Raw genomic sequence first — 21000 nt, 5'->3', positions numbered from 1 at the left:
AATTGCTTTAGGGAATTTGAGAGTTCAGCTCGTTGTAAATGGTTCGCTGGTAATGTGGTGAAGAAAAAAAAAAAAAAAGTAGGTTATGTGTTTATGGGTACAACTGAGACAAATAACTGAAGCACTAATTGCAGGGGTTGTAGTTTTTGTGGTTCACGCCTATCCAGTATTTTCCTCGCACCGCTCCTCCCTCCCCCTCGCAACAACACAAGTCATGATGGCGGAACTGTAGGACTTCGGGACGCTCAGGAGTGCACCGCCCGCCAGTCCTCCCTTTTTAACAAGTGTATATATTTATTTATTCTCCAATCAACACAACTTTCCACTATGACCCGCTGGATTCCCACTAAAAAGGAGAAATACGGAGTCGGTAAGTTGCCATACTTATCGTTGCGTTTGGTGCGTAAAGTTCTACTGAACTATCTTCAAGGGGAGTGGAGTTCGGGAAATACTGCAGGCTATCATTACTTTGGAGGTTTTCGTGAATTCGGAAAGTCCAACATTGATAGAGCTCAGTCCATGTCTGTAATATTCCGCCAGTGTGTATATGCTGCCTGCCAGGTTTACGCGTTCGGGTTGAGAAATATTTTGTGGTGTGTCTGTGGTGGGGAGTCTGACAACAATTGTTCAATAAGCATACCAGACATGCTTGGTTTAATCTCTTAGAGCTAACTTTTTTAACTTAAATGAGTCCTTGTTTCGCTGTAAGATCCCTCCAGGCAGCTTCAAGGTCTCCCATTGGCTCCACATGGGAAGCTCTGCATGCACTGGGAGATAAGAATGTGACATTTGCATAGACAAGTTCAGTTTGCCACTTGTCTCCTAGGAATTTGAATCTGGCCTATTCTGAAAAAATAACTAGTGAGTAGTTTCTCTCAACTTTTTACTGATGATAATAACACCATTACTTGAAAAATTACCCAATATTTGCTAAAGAAAAAAGATGTACCAGTGGATTTCAAAAGTCTTAATTTGTAACCAAAATGTGTTTCTTTTGGAGCTGGTTTTGGTTAAGCAACTTTTTTTTTTCTTTTTTTTTTTTTACTTTGCATTGCTATTTTTTCATTATTTCTTAACCCTTCATGTACTGTGTAAGTTAGGCTCTGTGTTGCCATTACAGAGATCACCATGGCTTTTTGTCTACTCTGCACCTTTATATGTTTGTAATGATATCTGCCTGCACGCTGCTCCACCCTCAGCTGCGTGCAGTCTATGAAAAATGCTCTCTAGTTTGCTTTAGTGACTTCATAGCCAGTTCAGGTTCAGGCTATAAAAACTAAATCAGCTCTAGGCTACACAATTTTATAGACCCTCATTGCCCGGTGTGCACCAGATGTGGTTGGTCCTTGTGAAGAATGTTGGGTATGAGGATATTTTCAGAAAAAACTGTAGGGTATAGTTGTCTCGTGTATCGTCTAGATCTCCGCACACACCTTTGATACCTTGTTTTTAAACTTTGATGCTTTGATTGCTAAGCTCTATAAACCCACAAATTCAGGTGGATAAGGGAAAATCAACACTGTAGGACTGTAGAAGTCCTACAGTTCTGTTGATGGTCTTTTACCCGACTTTGTTCTTACACCCAACCTTGTCGGGTCTTTTACCCTTCCTTGTTCTTAGTGGCTGATGCTGGGGAATGTTCTGTGATAAGCCTTTCAGGTCCATGCCATTTCAAACTATTGCACATTTTTGTATACTATGCTGTTTTTTGCCCCATTCACTCAGAAACAGGGCAGGAGTCACTTACACTGGTCTTAATCCTCAAAATGCCATCAGACCCTGTACAAGGTCTTAGGTTGTAATCCGATTAGACAAGGTAAGGCAAATACAGGCAACTACATTTTGGGATGAAAGAAAAAAATCGTAAGTTGTGTGATAGAACCTCTAATATCAGTGAAATTCAAATGAAGCATATCCTAATACTGGCACCAATAAGACTGACAGCTAATTTTCATATTCTAGTGTTTAGCAGTAGAAATGTAAATTACCCAATCAAATGTTCCCACACATGAATGTAATTGAATTGTTGTGCTAATACTGCCTTCATGGTATGCTGCATTACATGCACTGTCTCTCGTGTGATATAAACTAGTTTTTATATTTTTGCTTTAATAATCCACCTAAAAAGTAAGAAAAATCAAATCTGAGTAAAAAATGTATTCGCTTACACGCTCCAAAAATACTAACTAAATTGAAAAACTAAAAAAAGAATAATCAGAATAGTCTTACTGCGGGCGACAGTAGCTCAGTTGGTAGAGCATTCGCCCACTGATCTGAAGGTTGGTGGTTCGAATCCAGCTCTCGACATAAACATCTCAGGTTGAGCGGCCAGATCCACTGACCCACAGGTTGACTGGTGTGATTCCAGCTCCCACCCTTGGGCAAGACACTTAACCCACCTTGTCCACAGTGTCTGCGTACACTGGTGTATGAATGGGTGAGTGGTTCCTTGTTGTAAAGCGCTTTGAGTGCCTTGAAGGTGGAAAAAGCGCTATAGAAAAATGTGACCATTTACAAACAAATAAAAATATCTTTCAGTATTAATTTCCTGAACATTAAGGCAGACTTGCCATTACCACTAACCATTAGAAAATAGTCCAGTTTCAATTCACAACTGTTCTCCAAACCACATGCTCTTACTGACCTGTTGACCTCTCGATTAAAAAGATACTATACTTTGATGAATGACAAAATTACTGAATCAGTTGCTCAGCCTTAAAAATTTCTTTGTACTTACTTTACTTGTTCTATTTTGGATATGCATATAACATAATATTTTCTCTAAAATTAAATGACAAAAAGAACTTTCATATCATGTAAAATGGTTTTGTATATTTAATATTTTGGTGAAGGTAGACTAAGCATCAGTCTAACCTGTTTGTGCTGAATTGTATCATTTCAATCCTGCACAGAGTAGCAAAAGATTAAGGTTCAAATAAGCTTGGTTAGTTAGTTTGTTTCTATGACTGTGCACCATCCTTGATAATTAACCTGTCAAAAACCAAGAAATCCCCACACCCACCCGCCTTTTTAACAATGCCTAATTAAATCACATAGCATGTATTACAAATCTGAAATGGCATTCAATTATAATTACATTGACATATTCTATGGGGAGCAGCCATTAAAGTCATTCAGCTCATAAGGACTGACTTAATGTCAGCACTTAAGCATTTGTGGTGTGAAAAAGGTTAGAGTCCGCTTCTGCTTTATTTGAGCAGTATAAGCAGCCAAGAGGTTGCTTTGAAATGTGGTCCTTCGAAGGTCAGTGCTGCCTGGGCATCTCTGTCTAATAAGCAAATCAGTTTGGCTTTCCTCTCCTCTTAGATCTCACTGATAACATCCTTGTTTGTTCATCGTCCAATGTCAAATGTGATTATGGTCTGATGCTTGAGAGATTGGGTCGAACTTGTTCCCAGTTTGGATGGGCCAAAATGGGGCTCTGTGATCAGTTTAATTCATCCCCTTTTTCATTACATATAAAGGAGTACAATCTTATCTTTAAAATATTCTTTTGACATAATCCCTTTGAGTTAAAGATGAAGCCACACCAATGTAAATTTGTGTAATTGGGTTTGAAGCAAAGAAATAAGCCCATTAAAATGTGATACTCATTTGAACAAAATTGGACCTACCTCAAATGAAGAATCTTCTATCTCAGAACTATATTTAAAGGGTGTTGAGCAACTTTTCTGGTGGAGGGTCCCCTACCTTCTTGTCTTCTACTTGTCTCCATGGAGATGTTATAGCTTTGCCTGGCATGTTCCATGGTATGACATTAAACATATCTACTGTATGTAGCATTTATTCATTCACTACCGACGTAGTGATGCGGTCACTGTATCGGACCGTTGTGGTGAAGAGGGAGCTGAGCCGAAAGGCAAAGCTCTCGATTTACCGGTCAATCTACATTCCTACCTATGGTCATGAGCTATGCGTAATGACCACAGGGACAACATGGATACAAGTGGCCAAAATGAGTTTCCTCCAGAGGATGGCTGGGCGCTCCTTTAGAAATAGGGTGAGGAGCTCAGCCACATGGGAGGAGCTCGGAGTAGAGCTGCTGCTCCTCCACGTCAAGAGGAGCCAGCTGAGGTGGCTCAGACATCTGTTACAGATGCCTCCTGAATGCCTCCCTGGGTAGGTGTTCTGGGTATGTCCCATCGGAAGGAGGCCCCAGGGAAGACCTAGGGCATGCTGGAGAGACTATAAGCCACTACTTTTTTCTCACACTTTGAACCCTGCATCTTATACAACAATTCGGCTAATATATGGACGGATTATTTTTGGCACATTGTTCATTCATATATACGGTCTATGGTTTGGCAACACAGCGGATGTGCATGTAGCCTGAGTGAAGAAAGTGCTGCTGTCTGTGCGGTTAACACATCGATCCAGGATTAACATGAAGTTGCAGCGTTGGCTAGCATTGTTGTCAGCGCACAATTTATCGGTGTGTGATAAATGATATGATATGATGCTAAATGAACATTAGTGAAGGGGATACGTCTTACATGTATGCATTAAATGTAGGTGAGTGTGTAAATGATGAGAAGAAACGTCTCAAAATTCAGTAGCCGGACATCCACTCATACCTGATTGATACAACTAGCCGAGCCCCGGGAGAGCCTGAAATCTACTGAAATTCTACAAGACACTGACATACCAGACAGGACAGTGGCTCTTTCTGCAGGAGACATGTGCAGTAGAGTGCGGGGAGAGACGGGGGTGATGCGTTGAGGAAGATGCTTGTTTGATTGTGTTTTGAACACATTTTGTGCTTCATGCGCACACACTCCTCATGTAGAACACACAAAGAAATGCAGATGATGCAGCTTTTAAGTTAAAGGCGACTGATGTGGCTGTCCAAGAAGGAAATAGAGCTGCTGCACGTGAGCTCGGCATCATTGAGTCGATGGTGAGATTTTGGTGATGGCAGAGTGACAAACTGACACAAAGTAAAAGGACAACAAAAACTTTCAGAGGCAATAAAAAAAGATGGCCCGAATTGAAAACGTTCTTGAAGACATGGAGACATGCACCTTCTATTCAGGTGCAGCCTATATATGTAAAATTTTTAAATTGAATAAAAATTTTGTGGATTCGGCTTATATTCAGGTGCGCTCAATAGTCCTGAAAATACAGTATGTCAGCTGAAATGGGATCAACTCGGGGTCCTCCCGGAGGAGTTGGAGGAAGTGTCTGGGGTGAAGGAAGTCTGGGAGTCCCTGCTGCCCCGCAACTCGGCCCGGAAGAAGCAGAAGAAAATGGATTGAACGTTACGGGTGTCATTGTAAGCGACATTCAACTCATCACATATCATAAATGACAATTGCAGATATCTGTTATTCAGTTTTGACTAGGCAGGAAAGTTAAAGATATCTCATACGTCATTATGACATCATGACACAGAAAGCACCAAATTGTCTCGGGCTACTAGCAGTGCACAATCTGTCCAAAAAGCCATTTGTGTCTAAAGCTTAACAACTGTCTGTTAAAATAAGCTTTTGTCTTTAATATAATTTTTAACGAATATTTCACTAGAGTCCATTAACAAAAAGACCCTAAGATGCCTTTTGCCGATCTTACTGATAAATTAACTTTCCGTTAACAGCTACAGGTGCCATGTGGAAATGCTCCCGCCTAAAGTGGGATCATTTGCATATAGATATCTGCAACGTCATTTCGCTTTGTCAAAAAAAAAGTGAAAGAAAGAGAAAACACAGCTCCCAATAAGGAGCAGGCTCCCGTCGTTCACTTCAAAGAGCCGGCTCTTAGAGCCATTTTGTTCGCGACCAACCCATCACTATTAGCTAGTAAAGAAAATAAACTACTGCTATTAGCCTGCGTGTGTGCCATGATAATTAATTATATGCATAAATGTCATAATTCACACCTCTATTCACAGTTCATTTACATATCAATGCTGGTCCATTAACAAATATACAGCCAATATAGTCACTTTACAATAGGCCAATAGAAGAGAAAACCCCAATTTTATGTGTGGAAGCTACAGCAGCTAATCGCTAACCATTAACAATAACCACAACTAGCTTCAAAGTCGATGTATTTCCAACACTCATCGCTCACACAGGCTCCTCCTCACATCATAACTAATAAAGGCCCTTTTAATCCAGACTCAAACCGATTGTCCGTAAAAAGAATATAATCTCAGTGTTTGGATCTATGGCTGCGGATGTAAACGAGCACATGAGTGACGTGACTGATGGTGTGTTCAGGGACAGTACGGACACAGACACAGACAAATGACTCCACAGATAAATACTGATGTGGAGCCACATATTAGGACATTTATCTGTCTGTAAATTGGATTAAATGAACATAATGTAGAGAGTCTAAGCTTTTTTACGAGGTATAACATGCCCACGTGAAATATCGGCCCATATCGGGGGCGGCAGTAGCTCAGTTGGTAGAGCATTTTGCGCACTGATATGAAGGTTGGTGGTTCGAATTCAGTTCTCGACATAAAACATCACAGGTTGAGTGGTCAGATCCACTGACCCACAGGTTGGCTGATATGATTCCAGCTCCCGCAGATGAATGCTGTTGTTGTGTCCTTGTCCAAGACACTTAACCCACCTTGCCTACAGTGTCTGTGTACACTGGTGTGTGAATGTGTGTGTGAATGGGTGAGTGGTTCCTTGTTGTAAAGCGTTTTGAGTGCCTTGAAGGTGGAAAAAGCGCTATAGAAAAATGTGACCATATCAGCTGATAATATCAGCCAAATGATGTATTGGTTGGGCTCTAGTGGATATCTAAAATGACAGTTATGGATAGGAAGAATGACTTTGCGGATATCCGAAATTTTCTTTTTGACTAGGCAAAACTAAGTTAGAGATATCTGCAATACATATCCAGTTTAGTGTTTAAATGTTAAAACGACTTGCCATATGTAACCTGCTTGTCTCACTTGTGAGAGATTTGATCTATACTGTGGAACATTTTAGACAAAACAATAACATTTCCATGGAGACAAACTGGCGGACCCTCCACTAGAAATATTACTCAGTGCACCTTTAAGACAGTGTGATAGAATTATAGAAATAGTTCTTTTGTCTGAGGTCACCGATCTCTGATGTCGATACAAATTGTTTAGAATCCAGAGAAATCAATATAGTTGATAAGCTCTGCTAATATTTCTGGGATGTTATGTAGTCCAGATTTTGAGAATTTCACCCCAAATATATAATTTATATTGATTACAGTCTCATCCATAAACCTGTTTTATTACAAACTGGATAAGAGTGCAGCGTAGTCATATTTTGTGCACTGCCCTCGTCGCACTATATTGTTTAAATTAAGCTGCTGGAGATTTAAGCCCTGTAGCAAATATGCTAAAATATCCCAGTCTACCTCTATAATCTATTGTGTTGAAAAAGAGTTTTCTTTTATCAAAAATTATCAAGTATCCAGCCTTTTCCTAAGTATCAATACTGAGTTTGGAATTTTTAGTATTGTAACATTAGTGACCTAGAAACCTAGTTGGTCAGCAATTTGGTCATTGTGAAACTTGTATACTATTAGGTCAAGTGCACTGTCACAAACCAGACATCATTTCACAATGATCAACTTAATGCAACCTTTTCCCACAGCAGAAAATGCATTGCTAGACTCCTCCAGCCTTTTTGTTAGTTAAATATGTTATCACCCCAGTCTAAATGTATTCTTTTATGTTCTTTTGGCATGAAGATCAGAAAAACGTCATGATTTATGGATAACCTATAAGGACTTATTAGCTGGAGCGCTGTGTAAAGTGAAGATCGTTGGGAGGCGTCTAGACAGTGGGAGAAGGCAAACGGCTGCTCTCCCACTGAGGTCTGTGCTTTGAGATGCCCTACCCCAGAATCTGTGTCTCTCCAGAAAACTTTATAGAGCTGCTTTCACTTAATGAGTTGAGGAGATTTACAGTGGCTCTTTATATTTCCATACATATTTTATCCTTATTTACGTTACAGAGTTGATGAAACTCCAATACTTTTATTTATTTACATTTTATTGTGAGTTTAAGGCCATCTGTGAATATGTTTTTCTTATGTGTTTATCACATAGAAGATACTCTGAAAATTCTTAGTGTTAAAGCCATTATGTCAGTATAAAGGCAACAATGTCACAGCCTGATTTAGGAAATTCATGATCAATTTTCACTCAATCTAATTTTCAGAACTTATATTAGCATGTATGCTAAAAGCTAAATAGTACAAATATGCTCATAATTAGGGCTGTAATTGTTTTGGTAATTGATTACATTGTTGTTTTTTTCCATTGATGCATTAATACATTGCTCTTTTCCAGATGCTCTAATTTGCAGCCCCTCCTGCAGCCTCTAATATCTTACTCAAAAACCACATTCACATAAAGGTGAGGTGCCTAGGGTGTTGTAAAAAAACACATTGTGCAATCTGGATGCACCAAATGCATAATTTAAAAACTGGTCTTACTCAGCCTGTTACTATCTTGTCCACTTCTGTAATATATTCTAACTGGCTCTGACTTTGTCTAGGACTACTTCACACAATCTTGAACTTGCTCAAAGAGAAACTTTATTGGAAATCCGACTGCAGCAAATGAGCTGGATCCTTATCTCTGTATTTGTTGTCTAAGTCGCTGTAGAGATATAGCGTCTTTCACTGAACTCAGCCAAGGCGCAGAGAGTTGCCTTTAGTTGAGACAGTGTGGCATCACAGCCTGCTCAACCCAGTGCAGTCTATTGGCTCCATTCCAGTGTGTTGCTAAGCGCAGACACTGCGTCCAGGCTTTGAATGGGCCATTGTCACTCTGGGCATGACTAGAAGCAGATGTCACTTCTCCAAAACATTTAGCATTGTTCACTAAGCGTAAATAATCATCTACTTAAGATAAATAAAAGAAGTCAAGGTTATCTTTTGAATAAAGCCATTCATGCTCTGTGACAGCTATGTAGGCAAACATTTTTTCTAGTTAAGCAGCAGAGTAGTCATTTACTACTAATTAACTGTCTTCTTATCAATGTTCTCCAGTAGAGCAAAAGTTAGAAAACATAACCTGAAACCAAAATTATTATTAATTTATTTTCAATAGTTTCATGAGTTTAAAAGTGCCTTTGGGTGCTGTAATAAATCAAATGCATTATTATGTGCAACATTAGCTGTACCTTTTTTTAAGTCTAAAAGACAAAAGTTTAACTTCCTCAGTATAAATAGTTGTTTTTGCATTGAATTCCTGGGCATGTGAGTTCAGTTTGGATCCAATGGAGGGTGTGATAATGGAGATACTTAATAGTTTTGAGAGCTACCATTGACATGTCGATGAATTAAAGTGCAAGGCATATGTATTGTTGAACAAGAATTTATTTCACCTTAGCAAGTGTATTCACCTATGAAATAGCAATTCTCCAGTATTCATTAGTATTGAATTATTTTGATGGTCTTTGACGTTCAAGCCTACACATTACAGGGCCTTGACAGACATGCTCTTTTATTCATTCGACATAGAAAATTACATTCACAGATTATTTCTAAAAATGGATGTTAGTAACCTAGGGCACCCATATGGATTCCACTGTAGTAAAGGGAGTACAGCACACACACACTTTGTTCAGTTACTGTACTTGCGCCCACAACCACCTTCTTGAGAAAGTAGCACTCACCACTTTTTTCCCCCACTGACACTTTCTTTTGGGTAAATCACAGGCAATAATCTCTCTACATCCAGTGTGCAGTGGGTAGCACTGGCTCAGTCACAGAGTGTGTGACCTCTAATCTAAAGGCTGACAATTTGATCCCTGCTCTGATTGGTGTATACCATTGTGTCTTTGAGCAAGACACTTCCCCTATCTTACTTCCTTTGTTTATGCATGCTGCACAGCTGCAGGTGTAAGAATGAGTGTATGTTTATAAAAGCAAATGAGACAGCAGATTGAAGTAAGCCTATGGCTACAAGCTGGTGTGTTTACATGTGTGTCTCATGCATGTTAACATGAATAAGCATTTGCATTTCAAATCAAATCAAATCTACTTTCTTGTCCCAGAGGGAAATGTGTCTGGGGCAAAGTGCTGACACTGCAGAACACACAATAAGGGGAATACAAACATGACATACAATGTTAGAAGTACATACGTTTAGCTAACAAATAGTCAAAATTCATAGTAACCATTATCATAAAAACATAGATTAAAAAGGAATGTGTCAGATGACAGATGCCCTTCCTGAGGCATTCTCTTACATTTATCTAAGCATGTAACTTGCTGAAGGAGTGATGTAGTGTATAAAAGCCTCTGTAGCACTGTGCACCTCCTTCTACTGATCAAATATTGTTATTACACTTCCAGCTTGTGCAGGTGTGAACCACACAGCAGGGGTGCTCAGATCATGCATTGGTTATACAAACAGTAGCCGGTTCCCTGCAGAGCTGACTGTTTGTGCAAATGTTTTTTATTGAAAGCTCAGGAAAAAATCTCCCAGCATAGAAGAGGGAGTTATAGAGATGGAGATATGGTAGAGTTCACTTTTTTGTGTTAAATTTAGGTATTCAGACGGAGGTGCGATAAGCCGAGCCAGTTGAAGCGTGCTATGAAATCTAGCCTCCAGCAATCCGCATTATCACTATGCAAGTCAGGGCATGGCTACTTCAGTTCCTCTAAGTTACTGTGCGGCTATGCGCAATTGCAGCTGCCTCGAGTCATGGCAAAGACCTTTGTTACTGTATTGTTTGCTAAGGTGTTTTTTCTGTTGCGACACTCATGGGCTTGTGTGTACCTTTATTATCTGGTGTCATATTGTATGCCTTCAACTAACCAAAGGAAGAGACATGACAAGTTTACTCAATCAAGTATACGTAATACGAAGGAGGAGTCGCAAATGGAATCCAGCTGACTATATAGGGGTCAAAGGTTGCTATGTAAGAAATGAAAGAGTTCAACACACAAGAGCTGTATGAAAACTATGCACTTTTATGTATTCTTTTGTTTGTATCTCAGTGTATTTGTTTTATGATTTGTTTGCCTGTTAGCTAAAAAAATATTTTTCTCTCTTCTTTTTTATTGTCCTAAAAAATTGTCCTCTGCATTTGGGGTAGTGGGTGCCAAAGAACAGGATGCAAGGACCCATCTCTGGATTTTGAGCTGTTCTTGGTCAGGATTACCTTAGCTGGAGAATTTGACCTACTGTGCGTGTTTTGGATTGATGGGTGGGTTGAGTGCTCAGAGGAAGAAACATGCAAGACGACTGCAACTTATTTATAATGCAATTGACCACAGGTTGACCAAAGTGCTACAGAACATAGCAATAACAACAATAAAGGGCAGTACTTGCTTTGTTAAGCAACATTATAATCTTGGTGTGTTATTCCTTAATAAATATTCAAACTCCAAACAATTTTCCCCTAAGAAATAAGTCTGATTTGACTGAATATCTGAATAACAAAATCAAATTATCATTTTTTCAAGCATGACATCTTTTGTCATCTTGTTTGGAGTCTTAATGAGTAGGAATAAAAACATTTGAAATCATAGGTATGTTTGTATGTCCTGGCTGATAGTGTACTGTTAAAATGAACTTTCAGACTATTAGATGCTAGTTATGTGTGTCTTGCAGAAAGTTTTATTTTGTTTATGAATCATTTAGTTACATTATTCTTGTGTGATTTCTGTCCTACTCTGGCTTTGACCCAGCACCAGGCCAAAGGCCACTCTCTCTGCCTTGGTCCATTTGCTTCAGCATTAGCTACAGTCTCTGACTATTTGTTTCAATAAAAGGTGGCCAGAAACCTTTATTCCTCTGAGACTTGACAAAAAAGCATTTTCTCTGGACACGACTTTTAAAAGAGCCATCAGTGAAGAAATAAATCTAAGTTCAAGAGTGTTACATGTGCAAATTGTACAAAGATTGGTCCCTTTGAAAAAGAATTGGTTTCCAATGAGCTTTTTTCTAAACAGCCTTGCTTCTGTGTGTGACAAGTGACTGAAAAGGGATTTGGTGTTCCGTTACCTGCTCAACCATGTGGACAAACTTTTTAGCTTTTTGGAAAAATTTAATTGCAGTTTTTATCATTAATTTCATGGAAATTGTAGAAATCTGTTCAAAGAACACAATGTAAACAGCTCCAAGAGTATTTACATTTCAAAGACTGAAGAATCCAATCAGATTTCAGAACATATTTGAAAAGGTCTTTACTACAGGTACAAGTGTGCTGTCTATAAAAAGACAAGATGGTTTGTGGTTTGCAGAGGACATTCTAATGAGGTATAGTTGCGGTAGCTCAAATTATGGCGTAAATTAGATCGCATTATATAGTGCAGCCCTTGCTTAAAGTCTGTTTCTCCTGTTAAGTACATATAAGCAAACAGCCTTTTGTTCTTGTCCCGCAGCCATCTACAATTATGATCCGAGCGGAGACCACGAGCTGTGCCTACAGGTGGGGGACGCGGTGCACATACTTGAGAAACTGGAAGGTGAGTGAACATGCAACAAGCACCAACACGTCCTTTTGAACATGCTGACACAGGACCTAGGTTAGAAGTGTTGAACCCAGCACCACACGGTATGCCATGTCTAATCATGTAAATGAGCATGCACTGCCACTGTGCCCTCTTGACTGTCATCCCCTGCCTCCTCTCCTTTTCAAGATGAATCTTTGTCTCCGCAGGCTGGTACAGAGGCTACACACTACGCAAGAAATCACACAAGGTAGCGTCATTAGCACTTAATTATGATACTGTACCTTCCACCATGATGCATTAATTCTGATAGTAACTCATTGTCTCTAGGGCATTTTCCCAGCTTCCTACATCCACTTGAAGGAGGCCAGAGTAGAGGGAATTGGGTGAGAAATTGGCACTTAATTTTCTTTAATTAAAATGAATAATGTATTAATGTATTTCAGTGGTAGAGTCTTAATAGGATGGACTGTCCGTCCCCATCCTTTTTTACAATGTAACTATGGTAATGGCCCTTGTGCTTTGTCTGTTTTATGTTAAACACATGCACATAGACAGAGAAATACTTTTGTCAAGAGCATTCAAGGTTTCTCCATTTTCTTGTCAAAGTCATTCTAATTAGCAAAACAAAATGACAATGATGAAAATGACAGAGCAATACAATACAATATAATAATGATAAAAAGTAATAATACATATAGTGTATATATTTCTATACAATTCACAATTTTACCTTTAGCATCAAAACTAACAAAGAAATTAAGAATAATGAAAACCATTCTGTCTGAAAGTATCTGAAAACTTTTTTTTATTTCAATTTAGAATAAACTACTCTGAAATGTACTAAATAAAGGGATAGAACAAAATCTTGTGTCAGAAGATCTCTACATTTGGATTGAAAAAATAGTGGTTCTGGTGGCGAGTGACATTTTTTGAGTGTAGTCCCAAAAGGCAGAGCTACAGTAACAGCAGATATATATTAAATATATAATATATTATAAATAAAGTAAAAAATGGTGAGACTAAAATTATTATAGCCTGAATGTCAAAATCTCGTCAAGTTCTCGTAGATCCAGTCTTATGTCTTGTCTCGTCTTATGGAAATTGTAAACTAAATGACATAATTAATTCACATAATATTGGTTTGCTGGCCCGCCTCGGCATCTGTCAGTAACACTCTGCACTTGCAATTATCGTCTTTGGTAATGTCTTTTTTGGCTGTGTAAGGCAAAGCATCCTTCCTATTTATCATCAGTAGAAATGTTGCACTGTCTCAATCATATGGCATCAGCTGTGAATGATGAGGCACTACTCTAATATCTTATTCTCTTTTTTTGGATGTCAGCCAGCAGGAAATAATTATCCCCTCAGACCTCCCGTTGGTGCAAGAGCTGGGGGCCACTCTCAGGGAATGGGCGCAGATATGGCACAAGCTCTACGTGGTATGTGACTCTTATCAGCATTTCTGTATTTAGTTAACATGCTTTTCACCAGGGCACTGTACTACAAAGCAGGATTAGGAAGGTATATAGAGGTAAGTTTGAGGTGAAACCTGGATTTTCTGTATTACTAAGATGGTTTCCCCGCTATCAAAGATGATCTCAGGGAATTAGATTTGAACTGCTAACCTGCTCTGGTGCACAGAAAGATGTAGTAGAGGATATGAAGAGGGAGGGACAACGTGCTGCTGGTGTGAAGAAGGATTGCTTATTTAAAGGTGCACTATTTTCATTTTTGGTTGGGGGTCCGCCACCTGCTTGTTTCTATGGACATGTCACTGCTCTTCTTCAAATGTTCCACAGTATGACATTAAACAGATCTACCTTACATTTATTCAATTACAGGTGGTTTTATAGCTCAAAATTTGACCTGTAACTTGATCTGGTTTGGTTTCCATGAAGATAGAAATGTTTTATACCATACTGTGAAAGATTCCAGAGAAAGTAGTATCATCTTCATGGAGAAAAGCATTTGCCGGATCCTCCACCAGAAAGGTTACACGGTTATTTTATGTTATCTACATTTCCACCGGAGACTATACTGGTAAACTTTTTTGCAGAGAAGGCACAGTAATGGGGCATGCAGACTCACTTGCTGGTGTTTAAACAAGGCTAATGTGCTAAGCATTTAAAGGATGTGTTGTCTATTTGGCATTTATATTAATTGTGTCTCTTGCATTGAATTTAGTGATCTCTTGAGAACCATTTTACTTCTCTTGTGTTTGTATTACAGCTTATTCTGTCTATCACAGTGGTTCTCTGGTCCTACTGATGGCACAGACCTCTGTACACTGAAAGTGAAGGTCAAGGCTATGTTCACTCCTAGTTCTAGTCTAGTCCAGGATTCTTTTTCAATTTAGCTCTAGATAAGTCACTATTTTGATGAATGTGTGGGTATTTATCACATTCTGATTACTAAAATCTGTATACACACTCACGTCATTGGCACCTGCCTCAAGGGGGCAAAAATAATGTCCCAGGATGTCACTTATTGTTATTATTAAATCAATAACATGTCTTAAACTTAAAATATGGGTTAAAATAAGTGAAGGTTAGGGTAAGATTACACATTTAGTGACTATGGTTAAGGTTAGGATCACTCTCCAGAAAATTTATGAATTCTTGGGGACAATGTAATATATAAAAACCCTGGAAATGTGTTTGTCTGTGTGTCTGAGCTATGGCCTGATTTGGCATCCTAACTCAGGGCAGATTTAAGTATCTCCTTAACACAGAGCCCTTTTGTTGAGCCCATTTGGTCGATTCCTTTGAAGTGTGTGTAAGACAGTGTGTGTATCTATTTATCGGACAGGCCAACAAGAGTACGCTGTTCAGGAATGTTCAGCAGATGGCCTACAGCCTCATAGAGTATCGATCTCAGATAGTGTCGGGAACACTGCCCAAAGATGACCTTGTGGAGCTCAAGAAGAAAGTCACTGCAAAAATAGACTATGGGAACAGGTATGGATGCTTGTTTTGTCCAATGGAATGCTTTCAGATTGAAAGACCACTGTTAAAGGTGCATTGTGTGGAGGGCCTGTCAAATGCTTTTTGACATAAAATCTTAAACCAAAACAGACCAAGTTACAACTCAGATCTGTGGAGAGGCAACCCTGCTCAAAAGAATACCTGTTTTTTAAGGTATTTTTGAGCTATAAAAACACCTATAATTGAATACATATAAAGTAGAATCTCATACTGTAGAATGATATATCCATAGAAACAAGCGGGTGACAGACCCTCCACCAGAAAAGTTACACAGTGCACCTTTAAATTTGGGGTCTTGAGTGGTTTTGCAAAGCAATTTTATCTTTTGTGCTGCACAGAATTTTGGGTTTGGACTTGGTGGTACGAGATGAAGCTGGAAACATGTTGGATCCGGACCAAACCAGTACAGTCAGTCTTTTCCGGGCTCATGAGACAGCATCACGAAGTGTGGATGATAGGATTCAAGAAGAGAAGGTACAGCTACATTTAGACACATGTCAATAAATTAATTAGACCTATGCAAGGACAATATTGAACAGCAGATGAAGTAGATGGCAAATTATATTCTCATTTCAATTAGAATACAGAAATATATTCATTCAGCGACCTGTGTTCATGTCATGAGCTTCATTTCTATTCTAAGACCTGATTATTTTCATTTGCTTCTATAAGACCCGGCTACAGAACCTTGAGACCAGACGTCAGACCCTGTTCAGCACTGTGCACACCTACAGTCTCCTCATGAATCTGAAGAACTTTGTGTGCAACATCGGAGAAGACGCCGAACTCCTCATGTCTCTGTATGACCCTGATCAGTCAGAGTTCATCAGGTCAGTACATATAGTTGATGTAGTTTATTTTAAAGTTTTGAAAAATACCCCAAAATTAAAATTCAAGTTGCATTTGTTGTGTCTTTTCATATGTTTTAGATATTGTTGTCAGTTTTGGTTCTCTAAAATTTGTTTCTGTCTAAACTCGTTTATGACCAAACTTTTTTGAACTGGAGACTAAATACTTGAGAAAAAAAACTTTGTTTAGATTAAATAACTTTTTTAATGTTTTTAAATGTTATTTTCACTTGGATGACCAAAGCCTGTATCAGAGTGTGTGAACTGTGATTTCACTGCAAAGTAATAATATAATTTACAGAGCACAGTGGCTCAGGACAAAGTGCCACCTTACTTAAATTCATCCTGTAATTGACAGTCAAAAAAGGTATCAGTTGAATATAAAGTGACTGGAGCTTCAAGGGATTGTGCCAAGAAATATAAATAGTTGTGCTTTTCTCAGTTATTGGACAAATCTGCAGTTAACTCATAATTGTGATTATAATCTCCTCCACGGTCAACAAGATTACCCCTTCCTTTTAAACAGCACACTTCAAAGATTCAAAGTTGCCTTTGCTTCAGCAGATAAACTTGAGCTGTAAATTCCTTTTGTGCTGACTGTGGGTGTTTAAAAAAACTGCAGTGATTTGTTTGTAGCAACCAGCTGCATTTTACATGATAGACTACACCCATGACATACATGAGTCACTTCTCTTTTAAGTAATTAATTCATTGTGTCTTCTGTTACACTGCCTGGTCCAAAACAAAGGGAAACTTCAAGCCCTAATAGTAACAGTGTGCTCAGTGGCGATCCTACACTGTTTTGCGCCCCGGGCAAGCCCCCCTCCTGGAGAAAAAAAAAGTGAGGAATGGGGAAGAATAAAATGGGGACCAGCAGGGTGAAGGGGCTCATGCTGCTGCCCCATCTGTCCCTTACTAGGACTGCCCCTGTGTACTTTCTGAACAATACCACAGCTATTAAGAGTAATTATTATGATTGGTCATGTATTCCTGTCTCGTATTTTTGCTGTTAAAGTAGCATTAGTGTATTTATATAGTAGCAGTCCATGCCGGAAGGCTTCTCTTTTAGGCATCATTAAGACAGTGCTGCTTCTGCATAGTGGGATAGGAAAACAGACGGTGTGAATTCAACTTGACAAAAAATGTGTCAGCATAAATTGCAAGAATGTCTAAAAATGCTTCTCTATGAATATGTGTGATGTTTCCCCAAAATATTTTGCCTTTGACAAATCCTTAATCCCTAACCTTTTCTGTTATGCAATAAGATAAAATAAAATGTCTAAATTTTACAAAGGAACAAATATATTTGTAATGAGCAGTTTTAAATAAAACCCTGTTTTATTGGGTTAAATGGCAATGTAATGAGTGTCTATCATGCCTACAATAACTGTGCTGTAGAACTGTGACATGTTTTTAGATTATTAAGAAATTAAATGAGCAGAAATGTATGACTATATTAAATCCAACAGTTTAGAAAATAAGAAAGCTCAGTTGGTAGATTGCTCGTCCTCTGATCTGAAGGTTGGCGGTTTAAATCCCGCCCCCACATAAAACATCGTTGGTAGACTGGTCAGAGCCACTGACCTACAGTTTGGCAATTTGGTTCCAACTTCCACAGATGACTGCTGTTGTGTCCTTAGGCAAAACAAAGTGCATTGAATGCCTCAAAGGTAGAAAAGTGCTTTATAAATGTGAACATTTTACAATTTTTTTATTTTGAGAGCATAGCCCTATAAAGGCATTGTCTCAAACTTGAACATTTTTAATTCAGTGCTCAATGCTCTTTTCACTGAGCCATGATATCAGTTTGTGTCATGGTATATATAAAATAAGAAACTAACAGTGTTATCCTTACTAGTTGAGAACAATGCAGTGTCTTCTCAGCCTGTTTTATTTAACATAATTTTACCACACCTTTGCATACTGCTGTATGTTCTGTGCTTCTGGTTTTTAGGCAGTGAAACTCCAAATCCATCATTTTGTATTTTTCTTGATGCTTGCACATTTGTAATATCTAACTGTGGGTCTTATTTAAATTCATGCAGCGAGAACTTCCTGGTGCGCTGGGACAGTATGGGAATGCCTAAAGAAATTGAAAAGCTCAACAACCTGCCAGCGCTCTTCACGGTAACTGAATCCCAAACACCCTGTGTGTGCTCTGCTTAGGATTTACACAATCCACAAAGTCTAAAACCTGTGACAAAAGGCATACATTGTTCCTGGATGGATGTTAAATTAGTGGAACTTTTGAATGTAAGACTGGCATTCACAGCACTTTTATGGAAATTTGAATACATTTGACGCTATAATGCTGTTAACCATCATTTTGAAAACACACAATTGTTTGAAAACTGAGGGTGTCTTTAGGAATTACTGAGTTGAAATGTGTTGCAGTAACTCACATCAATAGATATTGTTTATTTAAATAATATTGCTTTTTTGCAAATATTATATCTATTACATTATTGAAATGTTATTGCATTTCTATGGAATTTAGCTTTTACTATAATTCATTACAGCTTATTCACATACCTCTACATTGGTGTAGTATACTGGAGTTGTGTATTGTTTCATTCATACATGTTTAACATACAAAGCCTGCATATCCTTTGTGATATCATGTGGTAATACAGGAAGTTCTCTACAGTGTTTTTAAACTCCATACACCTTCACTACACTCATTAATATAATTTTAGTCCTGGAATTGCCTGTCTCTACTGAACTAAAAGTAAAAGGTATGGCTGTTAACTTGAAAACTACTGCTTCATGACATCACAAGGTGGAATAGAGTATTTTGTGCTTTGGCAGTGTAGACAGGCTAATAAAAAGGATTACTCAAACATGTGTGAATGAAACTATACACAGCTCCAGGCATGTTATTAAGGAGGTACCAACGTCCTAAAATGACTTGGATCTCACAAGAGTCAATTTTGTGTAATATAGGACCTTTAAAACTTGAACACACACTGATGGACAGCCACTCACTACATTCACGCATAATGCACAATTCTGCAATTTTTTCCTTTGTGAAATAAAACGAATACTTTGCTCCTCTTGCTTTTTGATCCCTTCTCATATTTGGCCGAGGTGACTCTTTTCAAAGCACTTCAGTCTCTTTCTCATCTTTCATGGTGCATGAATGGAGCCCAATTATTTACACTGTTCATTTCTTCTATGTATTGTTGCATATCACCCTTAATTTGCCATAATAAATCACTTTTGTGTGTTTCCAGGACTTGAGCAGTAGTGACTTGATGAGGCTACGGCTCTTTCTAGTGTGTCAGATCATTAGAGTCGGCAGCATGGAACTCAAAGAGGGCAAGAAATGCACCGGAGGACTGCGGAGGCCATTTGGTGTGGCGGGTGAGCTAATATTTGTTTAAGCACTTCATCTTGAATTCAGCTCAGTCGCCACATTCTGACACTCCTTTCTGTGGCAAGAGTTTTGTCATGCATTTGTAAAAAGGTGTAAAAATGACAAACACATGTGCTGAAGGAAATTGGAACAGCTGCTTCCTGACCTAGAAATTCCCAGTTTTGTGCATTGGCAAAATAACTTTTAAAACTGTCCTCACCTCTATTTCCTAGTAGGATTTGGGGACACCATTTCAGAAAGAGACAATATTGTATGGTTTGCCAATCTATCAGTCCTATATAGTCTGTGTGTGTGTTTGTTTTTTAAGTCACTTTTAGGTCTGCTGGTACATTGCTGCATATTTTCAAAGACTTTGAATGACTCTTCTAACTCAGTGAGACTGTGAATTTTATTGATCTCCAGATCTCCAGACTATATAGTAGGTGCACATTATTTGAAACTTAGTCAAAGTTTAAGCACTTATAAGTACGGTAGCTCATGTATGGCGCTACTGAAATATGGTTTTGGGTAAATTGACTGAAACCAACTTTTTAAATAATTTTATGGCTGGAATCAAAACACTTAAAGGCGGAGTAGTGGTGTAGAAATGTTTTATCATGTGTGAGATGAAAAATGCATTCAGTTGGTTTTGCTTTGTGGTGCCAAGCAACAGGTAAATGGCCTCCAACACCTGGCAGCGATCAGGCATAATATTATCGCCAGATTACTGCACTGAGGCCTTTTCTATCCACATTGGCACTGACCGCATTGAAGGTGCACGGTGTGACTGTAAAGAGAATACCATTAAGTCAGATATATGGAGCACCTGCCCAGTCATAATATTTTTCTTTTTTCTACAGTATTACAGCAGTAAAATGTCCCATAATGAAATAAATGCTGGATAGACAGATTTAATGTCATACGGTGGAGATCTCGGGAAAAGTAAAGTGAAATTAACATTCATTATTCTTGTACAAGGAGAGCCTTTTTATGTGCCTAGAGTGGATATTTTTAATTCTGTTAAAAAAGAAAAATGTCAAACTCCCAGTGTGTCTCACTGTGTTGTGCCAAGCAACAGGTAAGTGGCATTTAACACCTGGCTCACCTTCTTTGAGTTCAGCCCTTGTGATATTTTTATACACAGCAACAAAGGTGTATCATAGGATTAACTATTTTTATATGTGTGTTACAGTAATGGACATAACAGAAATCGCCCATGGTAAAAATGATGATGAAGACAAACAGCATTTCATCCCCTTTCAACAGTGAGTCTTTTGATATAGTCTCACTTAACATAATTAACAGTAAAATCTTATTGCAGTGAACCAATAGTGAGAGTATAAAAAGAGCTGAACATTTGTCACTGTGCTCCATCA

At 38.5% G+C, this 21000-nt stretch overlaps 1 protein-coding gene across 1 annotated transcript in view; it reads left to right on the top strand.

Annotated features, from left to right (window-relative positions):
- The first annotated feature begins 217 nt into the window (after nucleotides 1–217).
- Nucleotides 218–21000, top strand: part of dock5 (dedicator of cytokinesis 5) — a 49189-nt gene continuing 28406 nt past the window's right edge. The window contains exons 1-11 of the mRNA XM_020928272.2: nucleotides 218–370; nucleotides 12366–12449; nucleotides 12644–12684; nucleotides 12765–12820; nucleotides 13780–13876; nucleotides 15246–15394; nucleotides 15760–15895; nucleotides 16094–16251; nucleotides 18315–18396; nucleotides 19503–19632; nucleotides 20817–20889. Of these exons, the coding sequence (XP_020783931.2) occupies nucleotides 328–370; nucleotides 12366–12449; nucleotides 12644–12684; nucleotides 12765–12820; nucleotides 13780–13876; nucleotides 15246–15394; nucleotides 15760–15895; nucleotides 16094–16251; nucleotides 18315–18396; nucleotides 19503–19632; nucleotides 20817–20889 (1049 nt within the window). The 5' untranslated portion in view covers nucleotides 218–327. The remainder of the gene's footprint in view (nucleotides 371–12365; nucleotides 12450–12643; nucleotides 12685–12764; nucleotides 12821–13779; nucleotides 13877–15245; nucleotides 15395–15759; nucleotides 15896–16093; nucleotides 16252–18314; nucleotides 18397–19502; nucleotides 19633–20816; nucleotides 20890–21000) is intronic.

Source organism: Boleophthalmus pectinirostris, unplaced genomic scaffold, assembly GCF_026225935.1.
Source record: "Boleophthalmus pectinirostris isolate CB_2022bp ecotype Guang Dong unplaced genomic scaffold, ASM2622593v1 HiC_scaffold_4, whole genome shotgun sequence".
In the NCBI taxonomy this organism is placed as follows: domain Eukaryota; kingdom Metazoa; phylum Chordata; class Actinopteri; order Gobiiformes; family Gobiidae; genus Boleophthalmus; species Boleophthalmus pectinirostris.
The sequence above is the reverse complement of the archived record's forward strand: the minus strand, read 5'-3'. Positions and strand labels throughout refer to the sequence as shown.